This window comes from Anser brachyrhynchus, assembly GCF_964034855.1.
Source record: "Anser brachyrhynchus genome assembly, chromosome: 3".
Classification (NCBI taxonomy): domain Eukaryota; kingdom Metazoa; phylum Chordata; class Aves; order Anseriformes; family Anatidae; genus Anser; species Anser brachyrhynchus.
In genome coordinates, this window is record NC_137696.1 from 68,595,116 (window position 1) to 68,616,092 (window position 20,977).

The 20,977-nt window shown below is 40.2% G+C and overlaps 2 protein-coding genes and 1 long non-coding RNA gene across 16 annotated transcripts in view; 2 read left to right on the forward strand and 1 right to left on the reverse strand.

Annotated features, from left to right (window-relative positions):
• The window catches only part of PTPRK (protein tyrosine phosphatase receptor type K), a 421,389-nt gene extending 420,161 nt beyond the window's left edge, over nucleotides 1-1,228 (forward strand). For all 8 annotated transcript variants that reach the window (XM_080586782.1, XM_080586784.1, XM_080586779.1 and 5 more), the window contains one exon: nucleotides 1,001-1,228. In XM_080586782.1, coding sequence (XP_080442908.1) covers nucleotides 1,001-1,054 — 54 coding nt within the window. In that variant the 3' untranslated portion in view covers nucleotides 1,055-1,228. The remainder of the gene's footprint in view (nucleotides 1-1,000) is intronic.
• A 458-nt stretch (nucleotides 1,229-1,686) lies between these two features.
• On the reverse strand, nucleotides 1,687-11,845 carry LOC308192858. The gene is made up of 2 exons (XR_013949170.1): nucleotides 5,244-11,845; nucleotides 1,687-5,198 (listed from the first exon to the last, which is right to left on the reverse strand). It is a non-coding gene; the product is annotated as an uncharacterized lncRNA (long non-coding RNA).
• A 65-nt stretch (nucleotides 11,846-11,910) lies between these two features.
• The window catches only part of THEMIS (thymocyte selection associated), a 97,576-nt gene continuing 88,509 nt past the window's right edge, over nucleotides 11,911-20,977 (forward strand). For 4 of the 7 annotated variants that reach the window (XM_080586825.1, XM_080586822.1, XM_080586823.1 and 1 more), the window contains exon 1: nucleotides 12,882-19,190. In XM_080586825.1, the coding sequence (XP_080442951.1) occupies nucleotides 19,100-19,190 (91 nt within the window). In that variant the 5' untranslated portion in view covers nucleotides 12,882-19,099. Of the gene's footprint in view, nucleotides 19,191-20,977 lie in introns of all 7 variants that reach the window. The other 3 variants (XM_080586819.1, XM_080586821.1, XM_080586820.1) reach the window with 3 other exon arrangements.

The window sequence follows — 20,977 nt, forward strand, 5'->3', positions numbered from 1 at the left end:
AAACTTATATTTAGTTTTAAAATAGTCCTGAATTCCACTGTAGCTTTCATCTGCAGGTACTGAATTTCCGTAGTTACGTGTTTCTGTGCTGTGTGGGTTTTTATTCAGAACTCTTGAACAGCAGCAGCTGTTGAGTCGTTAGTTAGAAAACAAACCAGGAAAACCAATATACAACATTGTCATGTGCCCTACATTCAGCAGCATGATCAGATAACAAAAAAGAGCAGCACAATAAAACCTTTAAGATATCCCCACCACTTCCTGCTAATGGATCACACTGGCTTACTTTTGCAAACATAAATAAATCACAAAAGCAGGTTTGTTTTGTTGTGAGGACAATACGGATTGAATTTATTTCCTTGGTTTTTCTTCTTGCTGCCTTCTCCTCTCTCCTTCCCCCTCTCTCTCCACAAGTACTCTGGCTCTGAACAGAGGGATTGTTAAAGGGAAACACTAAGCACGATGAACTTCTGAGCTTTAACTTCTCTTTTAAATGTGCATTCTCATCTCCTGTACCTTACATCATTACTACTGAAAAAGTGGGCTGAGCGAGCGCCCAGGGGAGCTTGGTGTCATAGTTCAATATTCCCCAGCCATCCAGGCAGCAGGCACTAGTTACCTGCTAAATATCAGCTAACTTAAATATAAATGGTGTATCAGAGTTGAGCTGCTTCACTGCAAGAATGCTCTGGCTGATATGAGAACTTTTCATGTCCGATAACCAGTTCAGAAGCTGAAAAAATCAGAGAAGCAAATCATTGCATTTCATGGTCAGGGTTTTTTTCCACTTTGTTGGTTAGGGTGAGTTTTTAAATCAGAGCTGGTAATATGCTTGTGTAATAGAGGGGAAAAAAAAAAAAAGCCAAGCATATCAAGCTTGAAGTTAAAGTTGCACAGTAGCTGGCAAAATGTATTCTTGTTTGTAGATATTGCTGCTGTTTAAGGCTTTAGAATCTTGATTTTAACTTTTTTTCTGATATTTTGTCTCTTCCCTTTAAAGGAGCAATATCGCTTCTGCTACGACATTGCACTGGAGTACCTGGAATCCTCTTAGTTGGAATGGATGTGACAAAGTTCACCAAATATATGAATCTCAATAAGCTGTTTTGACAACAGTTCTTGATCCTGTGAAGAAAGATTTTAGGGGAAGGGGGAGGGGGGGTTAAATTTTAAATGCAAAGTATTTTTCTTATGAAGTTGTGTATCTTAATAAAAGATCTCAATCTGTTTCTATGCTTGTATACAGTATCAACATTTAGTGCCACATAAATACTATTTAATGAAAACCAGAGTCAGAAGAGATTTGCGCAAATTAGGACTTTCCAGTGTTTGTATATGCAGCCGTCTCTCAATTACAGTAGAGCGACCATCTGTTGCATGTATCGATATTTCCTATATGGTATTAATTTTCCTTTTTTTTTTCATTTGATACATTGTTAAAGTACAATAACAGTGCAGATTGATAGTAAGATTCATTCTTTATACGTTTCAAGTGTTGCATATATATATTATATATAGTTTAAAAAAAAAACTGGCTTATTTTGTTTTAATGTGCAATGATGGCTGGATCACATAAAGATCTTTATAAAGAAACTTAAACATAAGCCAAAGACTCAAGTGTAAATATGTCTATATGGAGAAAGCACATGTATTTATTGTTTACTCGCATTCCTTTTTTGATGGCTGAAAAAAGAAGAATCATTTTTCTTGAAGAAAGTTTTTTTTTTTTTTGCTGAAATCAACTGTAAACAATTTTTGTAGTTTATTTTTTTGTATGTTTTAGTGTAAGTAGAAGACATACTTTTTATGCATAGACCAAGAAACATTGGTATAGTGGTTTTGTTGTGTACATGCTTGTGATTCAAATCCATGTAAACAGTTACAGAAGGTCTTTTACTGGAGGACCAAAATCAGAACATTTTGCTGAAAATGTATAGTTTTTCACATTTGCATTAGTTAAATACTGATCAAAAACAATATAAGGAAGGGTACAAATCAAAATGGCCTTGCCTATGACTTGCACAGCATTGGAAGAAGTTTTTAAGCACCATTAGAATTTTAAGGGACTTGATTGTTTGAAAGATATTGAAGCACAGATCAACAGGAGAACTGCCAGGCAAATAGATGGCTCTACACTTGCCCTTTGGGGTGAAAAGTATTTGTTTAGCAAATTGTAAAATTAAGCAATGTTTATTTTGATGTTTACGAACATGTAAGCTTTGCTTCCAAGAAAGCAAAATTTGAATAAACCAATGCCAGATTCTGATTATAGTTGTGGTGTACAAAATATTACTGTGCTTTTGCTTAGCTTGTATCTATTTGTTCGCAAGGTTTCCTATATTTTGCCAACTAAAATCATTCCAGTCTCTTTTTGGTCTTTTTTAGAACTGACAGTAAAATGATAAGGTGCTTATAAATATTCTGTAAAGTAAGAGTGAATTAAACTTTTATTTAAAGATTATTTTATATTATTTCCTATTCTGACAACTTCTCACTGTCCTTGTTGAGGAGTAATTTTTGCCCATAGACTGATACATTTGTATAAGGAAGATCTTAAAAGAAAATTGTATTATTTTTCACTTCAGAATTTCAGGGAATATTTAAAAACACTCCATATCACATGTATGAAAACAAGTGCATTAAGTTTCTTTCTTTCTTCAGGCACGTGGAATTAACCTTCTAAAATTATAAGTTGTAGAGAAATGTTTAAAGAAATTTTCTGCTTCTCACTTTTTTTTTTTTCAGTGCCCCCATCTGTATTGCTTACATAACCACCTCTTCCAGATCTTAGAAGAAGACATTTTCTTTTCTTGCACAATGGCCTGGAGGTGTTCAAGGCCAGGCTGGATGGGGCTTTGGGCAACCTGGTCTTGAAGTAGGAGGTGTCCCTGCCCACGGCAGGGGGTTGGAACCGGATGGTCTTTAAGGTCCCTTCCAACCCAAGACATTCCATGATTCTGTGAAAGCCACCAGCAGCAGTATGACAGTGTGTCAGCAGCTTTTGCCATAGAGCAACCCACAGGTTTCAAGACTGATCAAAATCTTGCTGTTGGCTCCGCTCTTGCCAAAGTTTTAGCACAGATATGGCCAAGTGGCTACATCCTGTGAGGCACTTAGACTCTGCTTTCCTCAGCTGCATGAAATGAAGACAAGATGAATATAAGCAGTAAGCAGTGAGCAAATGGGCATCAAGTCAGAGTAGAAAGAAGAGGTACAAAAGACTTCATCTGTGGAGGAATTAGAGGTGATTCAAATTTGAAATAAGGTTAAATGAGATCTAACGTCACAATGAGAAGAAAAAAAGAGTGTACAAGTTGCCAAAAACATGATTATTCTGTGCAAGCAGGTATTCTTTGCTGTAAAACTGAGAAATAATGACATGAGTGTCCTAGTCTCCATAGTTGCTAGTGGAAGAAGTGCTGATTGCCACTTCTATGGCTTTGGTTCATTTTCTTTAGAACAGTAACCAAAGACATAGCTTAGGGATGTGTTCAAATTATTTGGATTTTCCCTAAATAAGCAGATTGTAGCATCCAACACTGAAGGAGCTTATCAGGCCTCAAGCACCTTAAATACATGGATGTGTCTAAAACAGTGATATTCCTGTTGTGGAGACTGACGTCAGCTAAAACAAAAGCTACTGAACATCAGCATGAGAGAGATTTTTTTACTTTTTTAGCCTTCTGAATCTGCCTTTCCTGTTCATAGTGAACTGCTCCAGCAGAAGCAGTTGTGAAGGGACCCAGTTGCTGAGCGTTTATCAAGGTACTGAAAGATCGGTCTCCAGCTGGTTGATGAGATCCTAGCATTTATATTTCCTACTTTCTGGGTAAATGCTGTCATCAAGAAAATACAGTGTTGAAAGGGATTGTGCCTTTCTGGATAACTGTCACAGGCATAAGTTTGAAGCTAGTATGCTCAGTGTATACAAGCAGTTACTGCAATTTATTTCATTCAAGAGGTCACTTGGGTCATAGAATTATTTTGTTTATGGTAAGTCTTTGCCTTGCCCAAGATACTACATTAAGAAACATAATATTTCATAGAAAAATATAGTAAAAGCTACTGCTGGAGTCTGCTATTTCAAACGGGTTAACAATTTCCAAAATCTAAGGTCTAATAAAGCCAACGACGAAAGCAATGGTAAGCAAGTGCTATGTCATTGAGCCTCCAAAGTGAATTGAAATGTTAAAGGACAAGAAAGGGGCAGCCTGAGAAAAAATGTTGCAGACTCATTGCATGGCCAGGCCACCTGGACTGACAAATGACTATATAAAGGGCCTTTTTAAAGCTTCATTCTGCTGCTGTGTCAGAAGAAACCCTGAGATCTTGAAATAAATGTAAAAGCTGCTTTTATAGTGCCCTGCTCTGTACTGAAAAGAAAAGTAACTCATTTTCTGCTGTACTTTCCTGTGTCACGTAGAGGTCTGAATTGAGTTAAGTGATCCTAATCTCACAAAGGAGCTTTTGTGGTGGTTTATTGCTGGTGCTCTTCCTTTGTTAAACAGACAAAGGTCTTGTAACCTCAGCAGAGCCAGGATAGTCAAGGATATCTGTGAATATTCACTTCTGTCTTTACCTTTTCGACTTGAATAATTGTTTGCGCCAGCTTCTATATACTGAGGTTGACTTTCAGAATATGCAGAGGTTTAGTCCTGTAAGTTTCCCCTCAGGTAAACGCAGCAAAACCTTTTCTTTATTACTATTATTATTTAACTAAAGGCTCAATTAGAACAAAATTAGTGGTTCTTACAATATAGGAGTGTTTCTGAATTATATTAAGCTTGCTGGATGTTTTTTCTTCAAACTGAAGTAAAAGAATAATGTAAAATGGTGGTGGTTGACAGGCATACGCGTTAGTTTGCCCAGCTTTTCTCAGAAATTAGTTATTTCCCTGCTCTGGGGTTTAGATTCCTAATTTATGCAGAGATTGATATGTATGATGACAAGCGCAAAAGGATGCTTACCTAGTAATAATGGTTATTAACTGTGGCTTGGCCAGCAAAGAACAGGTGGTTTTGTGCCTTGTTGAGATGCAAAAGCTTGATTTCAATAGACTTTTGTAACCCTTTCTAGCTTCCATCTGGATCAGAAAATAGTTCTGACTTCACGAATTATATCAAGATAAATTTGAAAACCCCATATGTTCAGAGATTCACAAACCCACAAAGTAAACAGAAAAAAAAATAATAATAAACCTACATTAAAAAATGTAAATGTAAATGTAAATGTAAATGTAAAACCTACATTAAAGGAACAGCAATGAAACACCTCTTCTGAACCTGGAACCAAACTTTTTTTTTCTTTTTTTTTTTTTTCCAAGCTTTAGAGTATTCTGGAGCTTTTTTGGTAATCAGCACGAAATGTCATCTGGCAAAACACGGTACCTCCAGATTGTGATAAGATGTGCATATTTTTCTGCCAGGTGCAAAGCAATGTGAGCTCTTTCCATTTCACGGTGGAAAACTCTGGTCTTTCTTTTCTGTATCTGATTGCTTGTCTAACTTGTCTAACAGTAACTGAAATGACACAGTATTCAGCTGAGTCCCGAAATTTTGAGGAACGTTACTGCCTTTTTGCGCTCCAACAGCAAACATGAAACTGGAGATTATAGTATTTTTAGAATTTCTCTCCCGAGTTAACCAGATCGAGTTGTTTTCTGTAGCGGACATAAAGACAAACTATGAGAAGTTTCAGAAAAGTTTTGAAAGATGTTTGTTGTGCTAGAAATTGTGCTTGTGGACTTCAGTCCCAATAGGTGAAATCCCAGTTCATTTACAGTCAAGGACGTAAGCCTTACTAGTCATGTTTCATTAGCATTTCTGATCCATTGGCTGTACCCATGATCAGGCACAATAAATAGATAGCCCATCCGGACCAACACTCTGAACAGGACAGGACTCTGTAGGACAGAATCTGGTGCTCTAGCCTTTTTCCCCAGTTTCAGGATGAAGTTGTTATGAAACTTGCTGATGATACAGAATAGAAACACAAAATTGCCTCTATTTACTGAAAACGCTTGAAACCACCTGCTGAAGGGGTGTATGCATTCATTTTGAGTTAGGTAGAAATCATAGACTTAGGAAGCTGTGGCAGTGCTGCAATCTTTTCTGTTGCACAAAATTGTATCATTGAAGCTTCACTTGATGCAGTTTAAACTGTTAAATAGGTTGCTGCTTAGTTTCATCTTTGGAAATGATCAAGGTTTCCAGCTTACCTTGCATTAAGAAATACGGCAGTGTTTGAGCAGTACTTCCCACAGGTCAGACAACTTCAGGGATGAGGATAAAAATGGAGCATAAAAGCACCAGGGATAGTATAGGTTCATCTAATATTTCTCCTCCAGCAAGATGAGCTGGTTCAGGTAGTGTGACAGTGAGCTGTAATTACAGCTGTGAGAAAATAGCTGTGTGGTTTTGTCTGTGGCAAAGGCTTTTAAAATTTTCTTTAAAAAAAAAAAAATGAAAAGAGGGAAGAAGTGCAGGCTTTGTTTCTATTTCAGCATGCCTTCCTTTCAGGTACTTGTTTACTTCAAATAATAGCCTTGCTTAATGTAGACCCTTTATAGGATGTTAGACCTTTAAGTAGTCAGAGTCAGAGGCTATAGCAGTCTCTGTCCTTGAATACAAGTAAGCTGTTGGTGTATGGAATAAAGGGAGCATGTACAGATATGATAGATTCCTTAGTGCATTCAGGGAGGAACTGCAATGGGCAGAGGCCCCAGGAATAATCGTTTTTCGTAAGAGTTTTTTAATCTTTGTGCAAGAGATAGAGAAAAAACAGTGAACTGTCTGGGATCTACACGAGGATAGGAATCTTGTTCTCCGGTTATTTGAGCAACAGCATATGAAGTACTTGTTTCAGATGTAAGTATAGGCAGGATGGAGAGTATAAAAATCTAGACCAAACGGGGGCTTCCCCAGAAGACTACTTATGAAATAGATGGAAGACAGAAAGAAAAAAAAAAAAAAGAAAGAAAGAAAAAAAAGAACTCCCCAGTCAGTGAAAAAGTTTCAGATGTTGAGTCTGTGTTGTGCCTATAATCAAGCAAGGTTGAACAAATGGCTCAGGCCACTGAGGATGAAAGACATTGAGTAAGGGACAATAGCAAGAAAAGAAATGGGCAGTTCATGTGAGCATCTCATTCAAGAAAGGAGAAATAGGAAGGAGTACATGTCATTAAAGAAAAAAATTTCCCCCAAACCAGGCTTAGTAAAGGCAAAAGGCTTGGAGATTATTTTACACACCTCATTTTGTTACCAATAACCTCCGTTTGGTGTCTGGACTCAGACAGATGAGTGCCTTAAAGCCCACAAGGTGCAATTTTTGTGATACCATTGTTGTCATCATAGATCAAGAAAAAGAAGAGAACATTTTTGTGAAGCTGAGCATTATTATTCAGATATTTCTTATCTTAGTTTTGAGGGCAAGCAACAGATGAGAAGTAAAGTAAATTTGACAGTAAGTTATAGCTCAAGCACATGATTTCTCATCCCCTTCTCCCCTCTTAATCAAGACCCAAATGTGACTTCTCAGGCATGTTTCCGATTCTCAATTCTTAATGTAATTATAGCTTGGTTTTGTTTTTCCTTTCTTTGAAAAAGAAAATTTATACTGAGAAAAACAGAATTAGAAACTGTGGGTGAGAGGGGAAGCATTTGGGGAGAGCTTGCTGAGAGACAGCTGCTTGACTATGGCCTCAGGGGAGCCACTCACTGTAAAGGAAGGTTTCAAAGATGAGAGGAATTCTGAGTGTCTTGGAAACAGAAGCCAGTTTCATAAATGAAATAGCTTCAGAGTCCTACACCACTTAGTGTCTGGGGAAAATAGCAAAATTTGAGTGCAGGAGGGCCACATGCCCCTGCAAGTTGTTTATCTGTGTTTACAGTCCAGCACACCAAAGTAAAAACTGAAGAAGCAGATGGCCCTGGGAAAAGAATAAAACCTGACAATTACTTGATAATATAGACATACAATCCTGTGTTTTCTGTATCTTCACTATTAGGTCTTTAAGTAACACCTACTTGGTCATGCGAAGACTCATCTCAGTATCATGATGTGCTGCACTTGCTCTTTACTGTGAGTTTTCCAAGGAGGTGTCTATTTTGTAATTGTCAAAGCCACACAAACATTTAAGGAGGAGGAGGACAGATACTCATCTCTTTTCAAGACTTTGTGTTGTTCAAACTAGACTCTACGTATAACTTCCCATACCTAGTTGGTTTTGCTCTTCCTTCAGGGGTTTTAGTACATGACTAGGATCCAGTAACTGGATACTGCCTATTTGAAAATATACTTTAGTTTGCTTAGTTTTGTTTCTCCGGTTTTTGTTTTCTCTGATGTTTTTTCCTCTTCTGCTCTTTCTTTATATTTACCTCTTAACACAAGCCAAAGCTAAGCAGCCAGGGATGGGACATAGCATTCCCTCCACAATGCATTTCAATTTTTCAGCAGAAAAGATTTCAAGTAGTTTCAAATTAACAGTAAATAGCTGGACGTAAAACACCTCCATGCTCTTATATTAGGCAAGATCATTTGGCACCTCTGAAAGCACGCTTCTTGCTGTTTGTCATTTAGAGTCTGGTGAGTGTGTTAAGCACGATAACAAGAACTTAATTACAAAGTGGGACAACTGCAACTGCTCTTTTGTTCCTTTGAGTGCTGTTTGAGTAGAGAGGCAGTGGAAAAGCCTACTCTTTTCCAAATCTTTAATGGCCTGTGGGCCTTAAAAGCAATGTGAAGCTGCACAGGAAAAGGTTTGGTTAGTGATGTGCTTAGGTTTGTTTGATTTGAAGAAAACAATTAACCCAGAAATGTATGGGAGGGGTTGGTTAAATTGATTAAAGATCCTAGGTTAAGGGACGGGAAATATGAATATCTGGCCCCACGCACTCTGGTCAGCATTGTACAGTCAAATTTTCTCTCGTGGCAGTGGCTGAAATGTGCAATGATGTGCTGAAGTTATGTGAATTTGAAATAAACATTAACCAGTGAAGGGATTGTGGTAAAAGTCAATTTCCACACACTCAGCTTCCAGTAACGTTACTTTAGCTGGTGTTCACATGGGAGAGGAGAGGTGTGCTCTTATCTTTTTGCCATAGTGCTGAGTTAAAAAACAGAGTCCTTGGACAGAATTCAGAAATGCAGTGGTCTGGGAAGACCACAACTGTCCAAAATGAGGTGAGGCACCCTCCCTTGCAAGTGTCTCTTAAGTTGATTGCTCTTTTCACTACTGTCCGAGCAAGGAGAGAGGATGACCCCAGGGTGTGACATACTGATGAGTGCCTATGGTAGGGCAGGCTTGGATGAACAAGGGGATCTGATTACCTGCTAGTTTCAGGAAGCTGTACAGAATCCTCAAATCTGTGTTAAAAAAAAGAATCAGCAAATTTTCTCAGGTGTATTTGTTCAACCTTTGGCCTGGCTTTTGCTGTAACTCTGCTTGCATTGATTTTATTTTATTCTCTCTTCCACAAAGAGTTTGAGTGTTTGGATTGGATGCCTTCTTTTCTGCCTTTTTAAGTACTTTTTCTTATATTATATATTAGATTTTCCTTGACCAGCTTGTCTATGGCCGTACTGTGTTGGTAGATTTTGTAGGTGAGCAGAGAACAGAATGCAGAAAAAGAAATGAGTAAAATATGTTGTTCGTAAGATGGACTTTGGTGTAGATGATAGCTTTCCAGATTTCAGATTTCATCCTCTAGCCACAGGAAGTCTGTTTGAATTAATTTGTTGACATAATGCTATAAGAACATTTATAAATACATTCCTCAGAGAGATGTGAAGGGAGCTGTAGTCTTTCATTTTTCAAAATGAATCTATCTATCTGCTTATGCCGGCTGTTTGTTAGAGCTCGCAATGTGGTCAGCACCAGAAGGTCCAGGATGCTGTATTGCCCTACAGGCTCTCAGCACCCCCTGGCTTGGCGTCTCTAGCATTATGGTGAGGAGAAGTAAGGAGATGGGTCCAACTGCTGTGCTGTATGTTTCACCCAGGAGAACATGTGCTCGGAACACATTGAAGGAGATGCCCAAGGGTCACAAATGCTCTTGGATGTCAAAGAAATGTATATGCAACAAACTGAAAACAAGATGAAAGGCTGGCAGAAAGACTTAAAGTCCAAAGTGAGAGCCCCAGGACATTTCCTTACAGACTGTTTGAAATCTTAGATAACTTAAGTGAAATTTGTGGAGAAGTATGAAGTAAAAGGGCCTTGGCTGGATTGTAGCATATGTTCCATATTGCAAGGCTGCCTGGAAATGGATGCAGTGTATGCTACTCGGTAAGCTACCACTCTAGATGAGAAGTAATGAGATTCGTTTAGTGTTGGAAAGGCAGACAAGACAGGTAAGAAAACATGGTGAAGCTTCCGGACTGAGTATTTTAATAGGAAAGTGCTAAAACATGAGAGAAGTTGGAGAAATTCTTCTAGAAAAGTTAGAATAAATACTACCTATGCATTCTTGAAGAAAAAAAAAAAAAAAGGCAGTCTTTTTACAGGTTAATTTGGAGAAGAGTCCCTGTACTCTTTCCTCCTCCATGACTAGAAAGACAGGCTCAGTGACCAATTCAAAAAGGAAATGCATTTTTTTTCCAGCTCTAAAAGCTTAGCTTTTCACAGTGGAAAAGTGTTCTGTGCGCTGTTAGTGATCTCCCTGTTTATTGTAGTGTGTGACACAAAGACGGTGAAGGATTAGGTAGCACTGGAAAAACTGGCCAGCAGCCATTAAAAATAGTGTGTTTCCCTCTTGTGTGAGGTAGAGGATGGGGTGTATGCCATCCCTGAGGACATTAAGGTGCTTTTGGTGATGGCTCTGTTTATGTTAATGGTACCAGGCACAGTGGAGAAGAAAACACTCTGTTCTTGGGATGGGAAAAATAGATCTGTAAGAGGAAAAGGGGAGTGCTCTGCTTAATGTGAAGCAAATGAACAAATGTAGCTTACGTTGGACCCATTTTTTTTATTATTATTTTAATGTCCAGATGGTGTACCTTATTCTCTATTCCTTTAAAAAACATTATCTATTTAATTGCACTATAACCCATACCTGAAACCAGAATTCTTTGTAACTGGTAAGTAAAAAACAACAACAAAATGATACAAACAACACAATACGACACTAGTTGTGTCTGTGTCTTTAAGAAAATAAAGGCATGTCCTGGTCTCCAGCCCTGCTGTCCCCAGGGTTGAGGAGCAGTGAGGGCAGACGGAAAACTCCCTGGGTCCTCTCTTCTCCCATGGGCTGAAACTCTGGCAGGTGCCAGCCTGGGAGTCTGGCTGCCTCTTCCAATAAAATCACCCTTTAGACTTTCTTTATTACAGATCTTAGTTCACCCACAGCTTCCTTGGACTTTTTCAAATGCCTTCATCTATGTTCCATTCTCCTATATATTTCAAAAGACAAACAGCAACAACAACAACAAAAACATGACACAACAAAGTGAAATACGTCCACCAATTAATGAAACCTTTGGACAGCTTCTTAAGAAAGAGCAAGGTTCACCTGGAACAAGGCCATTGGTGCAGACTAGTTAAGCAGCAAATGCAACTAAGCTTTCCTATTGTAAAATATTGATAGCCAAAATGCCTTGCAGCAGGGTAATATCAATGCCTTGAAAACAGTAGGAAATCAGAATCAATTTAACTGATATGTTGGCAAGTGTTAACTGCATTTTATATGCAGCCTTGATTCTTTGATGAACACCCAGTTTTGCTGCAGAAACAATTTGCTTTTAGACTCAACATCATAAACAGAGCGGAAGTAATTGCAATTAAGATTGTTCTCCAACTTTCCAAAGCTGTTTCCAAAATCAGGCCAATAACATCGTGTGCTTGACAGACTGTGTCTTTCTGTGTACCTTCTCTAAGAAAGTTCCTATTAATGGTAAAGAAAAAAAAAGGGGGGGGGGGGGGGAATAGGGGGAGATGCTTGTTTTTGTAACGTTTTAGAATGGCAGCTGATATTTCAGTTCCAATAAAAACAGGCGAACATATTCAGTGCCACCACTTTATCATTAATTTGAAAGTCAGACAACAAGAATGTCATTTAAGATAAATATTAAGGATGACAAAAAAATTCTAGGTAACCATTATTAAAATACATGTTTTTCTGTTTTCTTTTCCTGACTGTGTAGACTAAACTCTGGGTTCCAACGCTCACATAAAAAGGGGTTGTTAGCGCTCTTTCTTCCTGTAATGTAGACATTAGAGAGGTAAGGAGTGTGAGATGCCAGTTTTCATTCTAGTTCTGCTAAGCTCTTTGCTGTCAGGAAGAGTCAAACTGTTTTGCTTCCCGTCTGTAGAAAATTGTCAGTTGATAGGTGAAACTTCAGGAATAATTAGTGAAAGTAGATGTGTAAATTCCATTGGGGGAATCAATCTTTCACAAATATATTTAAATGAATGCAGTGTCCTTTTCTTTGAACAGTGGCAGGGTGCAAAAAATTATTTTGGATTCCTTTAATGGCATCTAGAAACCTATGTTGCCTCTTTAAAAATAAATTACAGCATACCCCACTGAAGGAATCACAAAGGGAGAGAGTGATATTTAAAATTAATGCAAAAAATTTCTCCAATATGTCTCCAGCTGTCAAAAATACATTGAAGATAAGCCAAACATGTTTCAAAACACTTTTTGTAATTTGAAGATATCTCAAGTAATTTTTCCTCCCAAAGTAAATCTTTAATGGACCTGTACTTTTCCCTAAAAATAATGTCTTTCTTTTTTAGATCCCTCCCTTCCTTTCTCTTCTGCCCTCCCCCTCCCTGAACCAGCAATCCACAGAAAACAGATATTTAGTGAAATCTGCAAAGATATGTGGCTTTAATATTTTTTTTTTACCTAGGCTTTGTCTTTTGTGCTTTTATTCATTCTTTTCTTTGTTTTTTAGTTATAAGAGGGAGAGAAAATGGAAGATAGAGGCCAAAAATGCTAAATATTTGCTTTAGGATTATTGGGATACTGATGATCAGTTTTTTTAATAGTTTTTTACATTGTGATGCCCTGTATAGACATATGAATATTCCCATGGGAATACGGAGCTTACATGCTGCATTGTTAACTAAAAAGTGGTAACACTAATTGGAAGTCACCTGTATGGCCCATTTTGTGTAAACATTATCCATTTTGACAGGTTCCTCTTTGTATTGGAACTCCTATTGTACTAAACATCTGCAGTCTACTTTATCTTCAGTGTAATTTATGAACACTTACAAATTAACCCTCTTAACATTTGTATAAAGGAAGGTAGCATTAATTAATACCTGCCTGTCAATGGGAGAATGTTTGGCTTTAGATTTTGAGTCCACAGAAGTGCAGAGGTTACAAATCTTGGATCACATCCTTCTTTGTGTGGTTGTACAGTACATTTGTAGTGCTGCCTGCCTATGTAGCACTTGAACCTTTCAGGGTTTTGAGTGTCAAATTCATGCGTAGTGCTAGAACGTTTAACATAGTAAGACCATGGTGCTAAAAACACTTACCTACAGATGGAGAGAGAGATATATTTCCTATAGTTCATGGATGTGTACAAAACAATTACTCTTTGTTGAAGAAACTTTGAAAAAATGGATGTCAATATTCTTTGCAAAACTGTAACTTAAAATAGTATTATCAGCAAGGTGTTTCTATGGGAAGCCACAACCAACTGAAAGCCATAACTCTTCCTTATTAAGAATTTGTGCTAACCCGTATTAAAATCAATGGAGAGACCTTTCTGGCTCCAGTAGGTACAGAATCGCTCAATAAAATGCAGAAAATACCCACAGGTTATTATTGTTCAGTCCATAAAAACAGTCAGCCAAGAACTTACTGTTTTTCAAAATGTAATGTGTGTACATGTGCTTCAGTACTTTTAAAAGCACTGAGGGATCCCGGTTCTTCAATAGGCTGTTCACTGGAGTCAAACATTGGCAAACAACCCTCTGGGCTCAGGAGCTTTTACTAACAGGCTTTTGTTCACACCTGCTAAGCCATTTAAATTTCATATGAAGAACACGTCTAAGATCTCTCTGCCGAGCTGCAAAGAAATGTCAAAGAACCCAAAGTGTAGTTCCTGAAAACATAAAGGAAAGTTCACAATACAATCACAGTGCATTAAAATGTTCCAGGATTTTAAAGCCAGGAGCCATTTCAATTCATTGGGGTGACTGCCTGCTTTGTGAAGGCGTTAGGATTTTTCACCCAGTCATTTTTGTACCAAGTCCAACAGCTTGGAGCGGAGCAAGATAATATCTGTAGAAGGGCAGATTTTATTTTTATCTATGTGCTTCGACTGATAGTGAAATACTATACGTTTCTGTAGTTAATCATCCTTGCTTTTTAACACAGATCTTTATTTCAAATTTCAGCAGGATCTTGCTATGCCTTTGTCTGAAGAATTAAAGTCTTCTACCCAAACTGATTCATCCTATGGAGACTTTGTGCAGAGACTGTACGTGGAAGTGGGAGTGTTAAAAGATGTATGTATATGTATCTTTGGTCATTGAAATATGCCATGCAATGAGTGCTTTACATTTTAAAGTGAAATTAGAAGAAATTGTTGCAGATGTGGGAGTATGTTACATAAATGTTAGCCTATCAGAGCTGTGTTTCTTTGGAAGGAAGACTTCAATGTTTCATTTACAATCATTTTGGTTTTACTGGCCCATCAATCTATGCATACAGAAGTAAAAAAAAAAATGTACACAATGATCACATTGTAATGCTCCATTGGCAGTTAGATTTTCAGCGAATTTAGTTCCTTTCTGTCCGGGACAAATCCAGGGACACTACTGTAGGGGCTGGATTTTTTGTGTAAGATGAGGTAAGGTGATGAAGAAGCTACTGAGACCACCAGTGTATGTCACAAGGGCCATCGAAAAGACCTGGCTGTCTGCTGAGAGTCAGGTGCTTCTTAGGGGTGGCTGCAGGGAACTTGAATGGTCCTACCAGAACTGCTGCTGACAGGGGGGAGGAAGAAGCCAGCTCCTGAAGTCTCTGTGGCTTCTTTTCATGCTGGGTTTGCCTCTGGAGCAGTTTCAGTGTATTACTGTTCACCCCACTTAGCTATCGAGCCAGCAGATTCCTGTAAACGAAGGATAACACTGCAGCTTGATCCTCATCTATAGGAATAGATGGCTTGTTTCCCTGTGTTTATCAGAACAGTTCCTAATGGTGTCTTTTAGTCCTGTATTTAGTTGAGGCCTAGATGTCCCAAGTGTGCATTTGTTCTCTTGGGAGATTATTTCACAGCCCAATGCACCTGTGTCAGGGAGAATTCCCTACAGTTTAGTCTGACTTTATTTTTAAAGACAGGTGGAGTTTCTACCTTGCACTGGAATAAATACGTAAGCATACTGAACTTTCTGCAGTACCTTGAGTTTGATTCAAAATATAGCATAACCAGTCAATATAGCTCTCACGCACATCTGCGCTCCAGGTCTTGGGTGTTCCCAGTTTCCCTAAAGCATCCTCCTCTTTGGAATTATAGCCCTGCCAACTCAAATTGCAAATACATTTCCCTTGTGTTTATAAACTCAGTAAGTGGGGCATATCTTCCTGTGGACATAATGCCTGGTTTCATAGTTACTGGATCATTTTAGAGATTCCCTTCAACCAGCTCAACTAATGGCTGCATTTATCAGGAGATTGGTCTGAGCTTAAAACAAACAAAACAAACAAACAAACAAAAAAAAAACACACAAAAAAAACCAACCAAACAGAAAAAAACACCTTCACGGATTCAGAAATGATTTTATTCAGAAACTTCAAACATTGCATTGACTTCCTGGAAACCAAGAAGTAAAACAAATGAGTGTTCATCAGCATGCTGGAAGAATATCCCACTGGGGAATTGCGAGGATGGAGTGGCCAAACCAAATGCTACCTACAGATTCCCAGAGTATACAGGTAACATGGAGGTCCCTATAAGCTCTTTCTGTAGAATGCAATAACTCAGAGATGGAGATGTGGTAAGGAGAAGTTTATGACTCAGTTCTTTCTATGGGAAAAATGGGCCCAGATTTTGTCTCCACTCAGTGCATTTTACCTGTATTTTTCTCCAACTTGTTTTTATCTTCAGTATTGAGACTTGGATGAAGCAGAATAAAATTTTCCAAGTTAAGATATGCCTGAGTATTTAATCTTCTACATGATAACCTGCCCAAAATGATTCCTTTTTAAGAGCAGCCCATGATGATGTGGTAATCTTCCATTCTGGGATGAAGAATGTTTTGGAGATGGCAAATGATTTTTCTCTGCACTGTGCATTGCACAGCAGACTGGAAAAAGATCCCACAGAGCATTAGGGAGAACAGATCCTTTACCACTCTAGGTGCTGTCAGAAATTGCCGTCAGAAATCAAGATTCCTCTGATGACACATGAGTGGTAGGTAGTACTCCTGATTTGGATTGCAGTTTCAGAACAAAGTATATACATGGCACCTCCCGTTATTTTTTTTATGCTGCAGGACAAAGAGCTGGTTTCTGTGCACACAAAGGAGCAGAGATGAGTTAAGGCAGGTGGGGGAACCCCAGAGGTGCCCTGCTCAGGGTATTTCCACTCACATTACAGGAGAGCCATTAGTCCTCTGAGGGCCCAGAGAAAGAAAGCCATCAGTCCAGCTGCCCACAGAAGGAAACAGAGAGGCACCGAGCAGCCGGGAACCCAAATAACCCATCAGAGAAAAGAGGTCCTGCCCAGACCCCCTCAGGGCGTCACAGGAGGAGATAAGGGAAAAAGCTCTTGAGGGCACCTCACCAACCGAGGGGGCTATGCTTCGGGGTTAGGTCTCATTCATAAGGGGACCTGGGCCAGCTGCTGGCATGGGGTTGTGGCCTCCAGGGCTGCAGCCTCCAGGGCTGCTCGCCTGCCCTACTGCCAGCAGCTGGGAGACCAAGGGTCTAAGGCCAGTGACCAGCCCAGCTCCTGCACTGCAAGTGTATGTCAGTATTTCCCACTGATGCACCATCAGCCAGATCAGACGGAGAGGGGACCAGGACGAGGCCGTTAGGGCTTGTGTGAGTGCTGTGGTTTCTGTCTTTACCTCTGTGGCCGGTGGTGTATTCATGTATAGATGTGCTCTGTGTGTGTGTGTGTGTGTTTGTGTGTGTGTCTATGGAGCTGCTGGGGACACATACAGCTGGTTGGCCCTGGGGACATGGACCTGCAGTGGCCTTGCAGCTGTTGGGCTGCTGGGTTTGGCAGACTACAACTCTTCTTGTGCTGGTTTGTCTTGCACGAAATCCATTCCTGTTTTTACACTTGCTTTGTTAGCACCAACTGGTTTCAAAGCCAGTTATTAATTTTTATGTGTTTGCAGTCCATGTTAAATGTTTTTTTTTTGTTTTTTTTTTTTTTTTGTGGTGGTGTTCTTGGCAGTCTTAGCAAAATGAAGAGCCAAATACAAGTGTATTCAGGAACAGTAAAAATGGCCCTAGGGTCTTTTTATGTATAGACCAAAACAATGTGGACAGGTAAAGCCCAGATTCTGGGACAGACACAATCCCTGAGAATCTTGAGAGCAGATACCTTAAGAAAATTGGCTTCGAGTCATTAGAATTACACACAATTTTTAATCTTATAAAGTAGTCCCACCTAAATAACTGAAACTACTCACATATTTCGGTGCTCTGGACCCTGCAAAAATCAGCTTTTCATCGTCAGCCTTTTGATTGCCACTGAGAATGTGTGTAATTTCCCCAGATCAGTGCTGTTTGATTAATTTCATGTGTATTGTTGGGAGGGAGGGGGAGGACTCCTGTATGTTACAAGTGGATGAGTGGTTGGCTGTGCATATTCTCTAGCTTTCTAGCTTGGTTTTTACTAACAGCTGTACCTCCTAGACCCAAAGCTCTGTTACTCATCTTGCCTGCAGCACCTGCAGTGTTAACAACTGGTGACAGTGAGCTCTGCACCTGCAGCCTCCCTGCTTCTAAACCCTCTTTCACATGCTCTGCAGCAACAATTGTTAAGACCAAGTTAACAAACTCTTCAAATGCCACAGCCATGCACCTCAAAAACCTGAGCACCCACTTTAAGCATTTTGTGTGTTTTTTTTTTTTTAAATATGAGGAAGCTTATATTGTCTCCTGTGAATTATTACATATAGATGAAATGCAGCTACAGAGATTTTTTTTTTAAATAAGCTATTGGCTTTCCATTTTGTCATAACATCATGCTTCCTGCTTTCTCTGACACCTCAGCGCAGTGCAAGAGTGGTGTGAGGGAGCATGAAATCAGGCATTTCAGCTTTCCTGGTGATCTGATTCTACCCCTTATTTGCTACATAGTCTGGATGTTCTGAGGAGTGCTGCAGCAGTAACAGCTCTCAATAAAGCTCCGAACAGGTCTGAGACCAATGCTGGGGTGTTGCCCTCAGTGCAGTCAGACTTGCACAAGGTACTGGGCAGGAGCCTCTAAAAATTCATTCCCAGTTGCAGCATCTCAAATTCAAATCCCCACAATTCACTGATGACATTAAAACACCTTGGCCATTTTGCATAGCAGCATTGTGCTTTAACGTCCATTTACATGTCAAAGTTATTTGTACACCCTTTTTGCATCTCAAATCCAGCTACAATACTTAATGGAGCAAAAAGCATCAGAACAAAATGGTTTCATTTCTTCTCTTCAAAGGTTCTTTGTGGTTTTGAAGAGAACAAACACCAAGTTTTTTTGCCATGCTCCAACAAAACAAACAAACCCACCCAAATATGATGTCTTTTCATCACTTTATGCAGGGAAGATGCTGGATGTCCTCTTTCTGTGGGGGTCAGTATTTCCAGGCACCAAATCAGTAACCACTGAGATGGAGTTTTATGGCAGATGCCCCTGACGACTCCAAAGTTTGGTCCCCATAGCGGTGCCTGCACCTCTTGGTGGGGCCAGGTACCCATGCTCGGCATCCCCCCCTCCTCACCCCGCTCGTCTGCAGCCGTGGGAGGAAGCGGCCAGCGAGGCGAGGAAGCAGAAGTACCTCCCTGTGCTGCTCCTCCCCGCCTCAGAGCCCCGCAGCTCTCGGGGTGCAGCACAAGCCGGGCTGCAAGCCTTGAACGCTCCAAAGCTTCTCCCCAGCTGTTAGGTGCCAGACACACATGCTGCCTTGCGGTGGACCATGGCATCTACCCTCGAGAAGTTCATTCATTCTTTGGACCCCAGAAGCCTTCCCAGGGTCCTACAAATCCAGTCGGGCATCTATTTCCAAGGTGAGCAGCGCGTGCTTTTGGCAAGGTCTTGCAAGTCCTTCTTGGAAACCAGGTCCTCCCTGGGAGGGGTGGGGGATGGAGGTGGAGGGAGGATGCTGACAGACTTGTCTCCTGGCAGTTTCCCTCCAATTTTCCACCCCCATTGAATAAAGCAGTGTAAGGATGCTGTTGGGAAGAGTCTTTGGAATGATGTGCATCTGGTCTTCTAACAGGCTTCGAGGAAGGTGAAGTCATTAGTGCTCATCATATCCTGGAAACAGTACTGGAATGAGTCATGAATTTGCCTTGCGCTGGCTCAGAGCCGTCAGTCCAGAAATGGCGAATCACCTTGCGGAGGTTAATCAATTAATGCCAGTCCTGGCATTGGCATGGAGAGATAATCTCTGTCTTCAAAGTAAAGAAACAGTCCAGAAAGTGACCGTGAGGGACAATACGGAAAAACATTTTCCTGAAGTTCTGAGCTGCATTTGAGGGTGCTTCAGCTGCATGCCAATACGAAGGGATGGGTATAAGCCAGATAGGAGTACCACGGGGGCCATATTTTGCTCTGTTTTTGTGCACTAGTTTTTGTTTTTTTTTTTTTTTTTGTTTACTTTTAATGCTGTTTTTATTATTGCTGGGCTGTGCTTTTACACAAAATAGAATGGAAGGATGGTAACGAGCCTTGCACTGGAGGGAGAAGTTCCACACTTGGTCAGGGCATAAGACTGCATTTAATGACAGTGAAAACACCATGTCAAGCCTGTGTATCAGTCTAGGAAAAGTAGGTTACCTGCTTGTCACTGCAGATCAGTGGTTTGCAGAGGGATTAAGTGAGGCCCTGATGTAAATAAATGTCTTAGCAGGACCGTGCAGATTTTACAAATTCCTGGCAGCCAGGGGAGAAAGAGGGTAAACTTAAGCTCACACTACATAAAACAGAGGGTGCTTTATGATATGATCTCAAGCTTCAGGATCCACAATATTTACATTTACATCACTCTAAAAATCCCCGTGCTGCCCCATAGTAGGAGGAAAGAGGAGCTGTGGCCATGGAAAGTTTTCTGGCCTTGGGCAGGCGGGAGGACGGGAAGGGCACACCAGCCTCAAGCATGGTAGGCTGCCGTGTTCTCCTGACTGCCCGAACTGGCTGCTCGGAAACTGCACGGGGCCTGTGAACAGTGCTGATGTGCAAAAAGGCATTCTAGGAGATGAACTTGGCCAAAATTACCAGAAAATTTTGAAGATATGATTTTCTCATCTTCCCTCTCTTGTGGCCTGTTCAAATTGTACTGTGTAAAATGGCCCAAGAACTTGATTCCAGCTTGAAATGAATGAAAGTCTTGATGAGGAGGCGGCTACCTAGGTGATGAATTTAAAGATCACGTTTTCAAGTTGGTGTAGCCACCATATTTGCCTCTCTCCATACACCTAGAAAGCAGAGGTAATATGAATACAAGACGTAAATTTACATGTGTATATATGTGTGTATACACACACAGAATACCATGAGGTACATACATAGGTACAAAATGCTAAAATAAAAATACAGCAGCCCTGCTGTCAGCAGGTTTCTGGGTCCCTCCAGCTGCATACTGCTGTTGTGGGTGGCAAAGCTCTACACCCCCCGAGCAGGGCGTATTTCAGTGCGGGCTCCCATTTGCTGTGTAGGCCCTGGGGCACAAGGAGAAGGCAACGGTGGAGGCACAGCCCACGGCCCGCACTGTAGCAGTGCTCTCTCATGTGTGAGGAAAAGGCTCTTAACTGGCAACTGGCTCTAAGACAAGGGCTGCCCAGCCTGGGAGCAG